This window comes from Motacilla alba, chromosome Z (assembly GCF_015832195.1).
Source record: "Motacilla alba alba isolate MOTALB_02 chromosome Z, Motacilla_alba_V1.0_pri, whole genome shotgun sequence".
Lineage (NCBI taxonomy): Eukaryota > Metazoa > Chordata > Aves > Passeriformes > Motacillidae > Motacilla > Motacilla alba.
The window spans coordinates 16,783,397-16,792,222 of record NC_052046.1 but is presented as its reverse complement, the minus strand read 5'-3'; the positions used below and the strand labels follow the sequence as shown (position 1 = coordinate 16,792,222).

The 8,826-nt window shown below is 38.6% G+C and overlaps 1 protein-coding gene across 1 annotated transcript; it reads right to left on the bottom strand.

Annotated features, from left to right (window-relative positions):
• Nucleotides 1-404: 404 nt before the first annotated feature.
• HSPB3 (heat shock protein family B (small) member 3) lies at nt 405-8,289 on the bottom strand. The gene is made up of 2 exons (XM_038125733.1): nt 7,051-8,289; nt 405-4,744 (listed from the first exon to the last, which is right to left on the bottom strand). Exon 1 carries the CDS (start codon nt 7,665-7,667, stop codon nt 7,071-7,073), a length of 597 nt encoding a protein of 198 aa, XP_037981661.1. The 5' UTR covers nt 7,668-8,289; the 3' UTR covers nt 405-4,744; nt 7,051-7,070.
• Nucleotides 8,290-8,826: the final 537 nt, after the last annotated feature.

Sequence of the window (8,826 nt, the reverse complement as noted above, 5' to 3'; positions counted from 1 at the left end):
AGCTGATACAGTTCATTCTGTATCAGGAGACAATGGCATTTATATTAGGGTTAATTAATATTTGGGTATTTATGGGATATTTTTTGTCTTCAAGGAGAAAAATTTTGTTCATGTTGTTGCTCGAGGACATGGACTACTCGAAGGATGGCCAAGAAGTTACTCATTTGTCCATGTCAGCTCATGACATGGAAAGTTCTGAGAAGCTGAGTGACTGAAGATGACACTATATTACTCAGTTTTATCTTCTGTGTTTTGCTGGTCTTTTGGAGAACATAGAGGCCTGCAAATACCGAGGTGGTGAAGAAGGTTCTTGCTGTGCTTGCTTAGGGCCATTCATTTGTGAGAAAGTGAATGACATTAATTCCCTATCACAGCTGGTGTAGCCTGGTGCTTCCTTGTTTTGAACATTTTTTTTAGGATAGAGTTCAATACAGAGATGTATTGGGCATCCCATACCATTAGTAAAATCCTAAGAGATTATAATTTCCTAAGAAAAACAGTGTCAGAACCTGGCTCTGGTTGTTCTGCATGCATTTGGAGTGTTTATTGGTACCCATAAATACAAACTGCGCTCATAGAAGCAGAATTATCCAAATCTAAAATACATTGTTATAAAAGGGCAAGTGAAAGTAGAAATGGAAAAAATGAGTTGGTAGCAAGCAATATCAATTGATACAAGAGAAAACCCAAAGTATATTAAAAATTATATGGTCAGTGGGAGGTCAGGACGTATTCAACAAGCAACAGAATACTAGCAATAGTTTAAAGAGTAGGACATAAAGATGGCAAAATTACCAATGATGATACAGGTATCCATAAGGTACAAAGGTATTAAATATATGCAAAGTTATTCAATACATATTTCTGTTCTGTGTGGAAAGATTATGCTTACACTTTTTCATGTTAAATTCATTTGTGTTCTATTAGTAGCTAATAGGACTGTTTAGTAGAAAGCACTATGCTTTTATATCTTTGTAACTCTACTTGTAGTAGAAAGACAGTCCCAAGAGCTGTCCAGAGTGTTACTTTTAGTTTTTGGGTAAAATTATCACTGAACAGAACACATCTCAGGGGACTAGGGAAAACCTGCTCTTTGTAGGTCATGATGATTATTTACACTTTTTAACTAAAGGAGAGGTGTGATGAGTTTTCCAACAACTGAAGTCTTGAAATAAAGATTTCATCTCTTACTTAAATATGTGTTCTTTTTCAAACATATTATGGGCTGACTTCCTGAGGAAATTATCAAATGAGATGATGTGCATTCTGTTCAGGGTGTCACACTAGGAATCATCACTGATCCTCCTGACCTTTAAATCTGGAATAAAATAAATCTGGAAACCTTATCTGTCTCGACACTGTAGTCATTTCAGACTGAGGTTTCTAGCAGGTTTAAGTTAAATATTGCTACGGTTATTATGATAGGGTCTAGAGTTCGTATTTCTTCACTTAGTTGTCTCATAGTCTCCTAATCTGTATTGAGTCTCTCAGTTTCATTCCGGGATCAAGTCCTGAGGCTCCATATATACATTAAGGCAGAGGCTGTATTTATGGAGTGTCTTGTACGTTGCATACTAATCATGCCACCAGTGCTTGGGTAATTATGGTAAAGTTGCAAAATATAATTGAACTGCTATTAAAATGCATACAGCTGTCACCAGAGCAGGTAGCTTATGAGCTTCTGTCTGCCTTGTAAGACAGAGTACAAGAATTATGTTTTTATTAGTCACACTCTGCTCTGAAAATCATTCCCTTCATTAATTTTTCATTATAGCTATGATCAATGGAATAATTTTTAGTTAAGAGTTGGACTTATTTAAACCCAACATCCAAATTCCAAGTTAGTTGATTCACAGACAGAAGCCATGCCTGCTCTTTGTGCCTACTCCAGTGTGCTACTGTGATGTCTGTGGAACAGATGACTCCTGTGCCCAGGCTGAGAAGGGAATGGTATATCGTGGAAAGTGAGGAGTGGAACTAAAAATAAAGGAGTTAGTGCCCCTGGAACCCAAAACATTCTCAGATCCCTTCTGCCTCTTGTGGGAAGTCAGACACATGCGAAGAACTACTCATGTGGTCCCTCTGAGCATCTGAATCAGCTGCAGGAGCAGCCAGCTTCTACTCCTGATACTGTGGTGGTAGAGAGAAATGTTCCAGCCAGCCCTGGAGGCTGCACATTGGCACCTGAGTGAGGAAGTCTTGCTGGATCAAAGCAACTCCATTCAGAGCCAGTGAGAGGGATAACTGCACAAATTAGCTACTTTATACTGATTCAGTAAACCAGTTTGAGCTGATGAAGACTTGACTAGGAGTTTTGGGGTGGCTAGTTCAGGTAGGGCACTTCCACTTTAATCCCCATGTCATCCAACTCTGCTAAGAACAAATGAAACTTTTGGAGATTCTGACATGCGATATATCTGCTTACATGATGAAATGTGCAATTAATAGACAAGATAATTGAAGAGATGTGCAATTGGAAAGAGACATAGTTGAAAACAGTAGCTGAAGAAGCTTAATCTCTTTCAGCCCAGGATACCAAGGGTTCAGTCCATGTATGTGTTCCTTTTCTATTAACAAACAAAAATTTTTGAAGTAATTTTGAAATGTATTTCTCAGCCCCTAAAAATGCTTATTTTACATAAAAGTCAAATATTTCTTGCAGAAGGTTTAAATATGTCTTCAAATCTTTTTTTATATAGCTACAGGTTTTGACTTGGGATCGAGTGTATTTTCTGTACAGTAGCTGCTATGGGGCTGTGGTGTGGATTTGCTGGAAAAGTGTTGTTAACACAAGGATGTTTTAGCTCTCCCTGAGAGAGCTTTGTGCCAAGGCCTACCTACCCTGGTTCTACAGTTTTCTTTCTCCTCTTCACGCGCAGACCTGCCTGCTGCAGCTTCTGTGCCATGTAGCAGAGCTTAGCAGTCGCATGCTTCATCGCCAGTGCTCACTAGGGTCAGGGGCAACCCAAAGCATAGTAAACACACCAAGGAGCATGAGAGGAACTGTAGATTATTCTCTATTTGCACCAGTTCCATTTGTGCAAGCTGCTGCTAGACATACTTCCCCTTGAAAAGGCTGGCATCAGCAGTATTACCATGTGGCTAAAGAGGGTTACTTTTAAAGTAGATTGATGGGATTTGTGATGAAAATGCAGCCCACCATGGCACAGACAGCAGAAATCTCCACTCTAGCACTAACCTGAATGGGGAGTCCTGAGCTGGAGTGCTATGTTTCTTATGTCTCAATGTCCAAGTGTTTTTTTTAATAAGGGATGACTTTTCAGCCTGAGAACAGAAGTAGAGAGTCTGAGTTTTCGGGACCTGAGCTGGCACACAGGGACAGTACTTCTGGCTCCAGAGTTAGCAGCCAGCTAAGTGGGGTGAGCTCACTACCCCAATGTAGTGTACAGGTGTAAGTAACTCTTTGGACTTAACTTCTGTGTTCACAGTGTAGAGCTATTGAGCTGCTGTCCTCTGGGTGAGAGGGGCCAGCCACTGTCTCTGGTAGCTGGCAAGACAGAGGTCTCTTTCAAACAACAGAAGGTGTACCTAATATTTTGAGAAATATTTCTACTCACTTAAAAACCAGTCTTGTACTGTTACTCAGATTAAAAAGGGACGTTTTGATTCCTGGATATGAAGTAAGTAAGGAATGCGAGACCTTCCCGTCTGAGTGAGAGTGTTGCCACCATGATACACCAGAGATTTTCTTTTTGCTTTTCCAGTGCTGCAGCTAAGTCATTATTGAGTGACTGGTGGGTATCATGTCAGCTTTGGTTCACTGAATTACCAGTATTGGACTCTTGTAGAGAGAGCTCAAATGTCCTGAGTGCAGCAGAAACTATAAAAAGGCAGCAAGGCAATGAAAGACATTTTTGGGCTTTCTGCCCACAAGAATCTTCTGGAAATTTATTTCTTTTACCTTCTTTTTGTAGACTAGTGCCATATTGATACGTTTTCTTCTGAAGGCATTTTTCACAGTGGTTCTATTCATGCATTTAATAATCTTTATCCATTTGGAGGAGCAGTTTGATCAATTATGAAGGTAATCCCTCACTGTTGGGAACTGAGAAGGTTTGGTAACACTTGGTCTGTAAGGCTTGCACAGGCTTATCACTTATTCTGGGCCAGAATTTTTTAGACAGCCAATTTCACAGTTCCTAATTTAACCACATCAGCATGTCTTAAACCTGTCTTAAGCTGTAGCTGTTCTGAAATCCTTTGCTGTTGATTAATATCTCAGTCTGCTGCCTGTGAGCAATATTAGCACCTTCCTATGTGACATTCACATTCAGTTCTAATCAGATTATAAAAGTAAAATATCATATAAAATATGTGAGAACAGATCTTTCCAGATTATTCAGATACTGTCTGCCAAGTACTTTGAGATTGTTCTGGTAAACACATAAAAATCATCCATCCAAGATCTTTTGATGAATCACTTAAAAAAATGATGGAAACATTTTCCTATGCTCTTCTTGGTGCTAAAATGCAGGAATTCGGTGGCAGGTCCATACTCCATTGTGGTTCCTGTTACATGAAGACTCAGGTGCCAGGTCAGGGGAAGGTCCCATTTATCAAGGAGCATGGACGTAGGCTTTTGTAAAGAACTGTCTACAAGAGAAGGTAAAGTTTGGCTGGATAAATCTGTGCTATGTCTAGGTCAAGCTGTTCCAGTGATTTCTGATCACTGATGACATTTGTGAGCAAGTACAGACTTGGGCACAGAGTGATGCAGAGAGACCTGCAATACAAAACAATCAGATGTCACATTCTCCACCCGGTTTTGTGAGGCAGGCCTGTGTACATAAGCGGGCCTGTGTGTAACCATGGTATTAACATATATAGAACAGATGATATGATTTTGGCTGTATGGTCTAATTCCTTGCCAAGTTTCCAGTAGCTTCACCATGATCTAATTTGAAATAATTAAATCAGTTACCTTTTTTTTAGAACATCTTTCTCATCTATAGGGCTATGAATATCATCACTGCAATAATAGCTAGAATAGTTTTTATAATAACTTGTAAGTTTAAGTGATAAAATTTACAAAACTCTCTGTAAACAAAAATCACCAAAACAGACTGCTAACTTGTGATCCTGAACACTATCCCAATAGTTGTGCCATAAGGAGGTGTAGAAACCATGGGTTTAAGCTTGTACAGCTTTTATAAATCTGGCCTGTAAAGTTTAAATTCTACACTAGACCTGTATCTAGAATTCAGTTCTCAAGTCCATGTTACATCTTCTACCAGATTGCTGTCTGATGAAGCTCCTAGATGTAGAAATCTAGATCTCATTTGCTATTTGATCTTAAACTAATATGCAAATTGAACACAAGCAATATGAGCGAAAAGTGTGGGGTTAAATAGAAATGCAGGCACATATGTTTTATATGTAGTTTAGTTTGTTAGAAAACTTTACAATCTTGACTTCTGGTGTATTAAAAATATAATTTGTGATGGAAATTTACAATTCAGACTTTATTCTGCCTTTCTTGCACAAATTTCTTCAGAGTTTTAGCACAGTTAATAGGTAAAATACAAGAATTGTGCCACCCACTTTTCTAAAAAAATTGCTTCAAATATCTTTAGGTCTAAACAACAAAAATGTAAATCTTTCTCATAAATAGACATGTCCAGACATACAAGCTTAGGATTTTAATTTGAAACTAAAGGAAATCTCTAGCTTCAGCCAGTGAGAGCCCAGGTTTTGTTCATCATAGTTTTCTTGTATTCCTAAAATTGTATTTGTATTCAGTTTCATTTGAATATGTTTTTGATTTGTCCAAACAGCAGATGGCTGTGATAAAGTGTCTGTTTTTAACTTGGCACTTTCCATTCCACATTCCTTTACTATTCATAGCACACCAGTCATAGTAATCTCCAGTACACATAAAAGGAGGCAGTTCGACTTCCAGATGCAGTTACCCTCAAATATGTGAGTATTTACAAACCCATAGCATTATTTCTTTTTAATATTGAGAAGACTACATACTAGATATAGAAGGTGGATATTTTTTCATCTCTGCCACTCTCATGAAATGTGAGACACTGGAACAGAAACTAAAGTTGAGTCTGCAGCAAGGAATCCCTGTATTTAAAATTAGATTCATGTAAAGCCTGTGTTCCTATGGGGAGAGAGGGATTATCATTGGCAGAAAAATTTGCTCTTGAAGACAGAGTTGTGGGATTTGAGCCTAAATTGTCAAGCAACATGGACAATTAAATACTCATCAGATTAAATAACAAGATTACCTAAAATGTGTAAGAAAAAAGGCATTTGTGCAAGAGCAATGTCTTTTTATTACTGAGGTGTCACGAAGGAGAATTTGGTGCTTTTGTAAGCAAAAATTTTTTCTTCAGTTGTTACGTTAAACAAAACCAAATTTCTAAAATGTCTTTAAAGGTTTTCTTTCAAATTAATTTGACAGAAAGTATAATTCTATTTATTGTGTTTTCAAGCAAATAAAGTCAAGCAGATAAATTCTTTTTTTTTATAGTTTGAAACATGCAACACACTTCTAAAAAGTAATCCCTTGAGAGTTTTTTGGTATAGAAGCTTGAACTGTGGAAATAGGAATTTTTCTCTTGACGGTATCTTTCAGTTTGTGTGCATTTCCAGAGAGAAGAATTTAATCTCAAAAATTAGAAAACAGATTTTTTGGTACATAAATTTCCATAGGATTCACAACTTGTCCATTTCTTCTTTAATGTTTATTATTATGTATGACAAATGCTTAATGCTTAGAAATACAATTCCTGCTACTTAACTCAAAACTGTGCTCCATTTTCAATATGTTATCAAATAGATTTTTTTCTTTTCTCCTGCTGAGACTACCCTGAGTTTGCTACTGTTGGAACAGCCTGTGTTTTCAAGCTATGTATAGCTGGAGGCAAGCAGTATAACAGTTCACATCAAACAGTAAACACAGCATACAAAAAAATACACAAATAATTTCCTTTAATAAATACAGCTACATGCTTACTACACTCTACAGCATTGCATGATTGATATAATTTTGTTACATTAAGAATGATTTTATCTCACCGATAACTATAGACATGGTTCTAATTCTTTTCCACTGAGTTCTTCATTTCAACAACCAAAATGCCATCATGGCAGAAAAGTGCAGACAAGTCTTTGTTCTCCACTCCGTTGGGTAATTTGTATTGTCTGGTGAAGCTTCTGGATATGAAACCGTGTTCATCCATCCTGGGTCCGTGCTGAGCTTTAATCAGGAGCCAGCCTTCGAAAGTCTGGATAATGATATCTTCGGGGCGGAACTGCACAACATCCAGCAAGACCCGAAAGTGTGTGTTTTCCTCCTCCTGGCCGCTCTTCCTGGCCCCAGCCGTGCTTTCTGTGGTGCACCTTCGGTCGCTCGGTGCAGTGGTGGCAGGGCCCGGCAAAGCATATAAAAGGTGGTTCAATTTGTGTGCTTCCAGCTCTTGATCAACAAACTGCTCCTGGTAGCGTATAGGAGTTTCCACCCAATGTCTTATGACAGCTTCTGCCATTGCTGAGGCAGAAAGATCAGCTGCTACTCCTGCTGTGTTGGGAAACTGCAGAGTCAGACTGAGCTTTTCCCAGCCGTGTGTCTTACCCACAGACCAGTCTATCACTTGATGTCGCCTTTCACTTTTAGAACAGGCAGAGCTTAACATTTAATACAGTGTCCTGTGTTCCAGTGCTGTGAGACTTGTTTCGTCTTTTATCCACTAACAATAGAGCACTATTTATAGCGCTGCAGTCTTGAGTGGCTTCAACACATGCATGGCTTTCATGCAGGAGTAGTAAAAGAAAAAATGTAATGCATGTCTTCTTATTGCAATATTGTGCTGTTTATGAATAATGATTACACAAATAATGTGAAAGATTTTTTTTATTTAAAAGGAAGTTCAATACTTTTGTTTTTCCAAGGGATATGTGGCAATAAGTACAAAATCTGTATTTCTAATTGAATTGTATATTCTAATTGAAACAGGTAGCTAGTGAGGGAAGAGGTTTAATTACATTGGCAGCAGGAATGGAGCAGATTTCAGGTTAGCTAAACTGTAAAGTTAGTAAGTGCATTGGACATTTTTGCAGAAGCTGTGCACAGGTGAAATTTGGGCATGGTCACCCCAGGACACCATGTTATTGGTGGGAGGAGGGAACCACCTCTGCCCAAAGAGGGAGAGCCTGAAGGGCTGAATCTGCAGTCTTAGTGACCTACAAACAGAGATGTCTCCAGCATTTCAGGGAGTCAGACAGAAGAGTGCAGACAGAACTACAATGAAAGCTCATGTTTCAGAGCTTCCAGAAGAGGGTAGAGTTATTTTCCCCCAGGGCCATAGTAAAAACAATTCTAACTCCTTAATGCTATCACATTGTCCTAGTAACCTTCATCTTCTGTTGCTTAACAGCTTGAACCCGTGATCTCATCTACTGCATGTGTCTGCAAAGCAGGACTGATGACTTCCAAGGCTCTCTAAGGTGTAATTATGGAATCACAAAAAGTTTGGGAATGGAAGTGACCTCTGGAGATCATCTATACCGACCCCCCTGCTAAATCAGATTCACCTAGAACAGGTTGCACAGGATCACATCCAGGTGGGTTTGAAGTATCTCCAGAGAGGGAGCTTCTACAACTTCTAGCTTATAATCTTCATGCTATTCTATGAAATGCAGGGCAGATAATGCCTGTGAAGGTCAATAGCTTGTTTAACAAGAGCTAAGAGAAAAGTGCAATAAGGAAGGAAAGTAATTTCTCAGTTTTAGTGTGTTTGCTAGAATATCACTCTAGCTGAGCTTGGTAATGTGAAGCGGAATGTGTTACGGCAA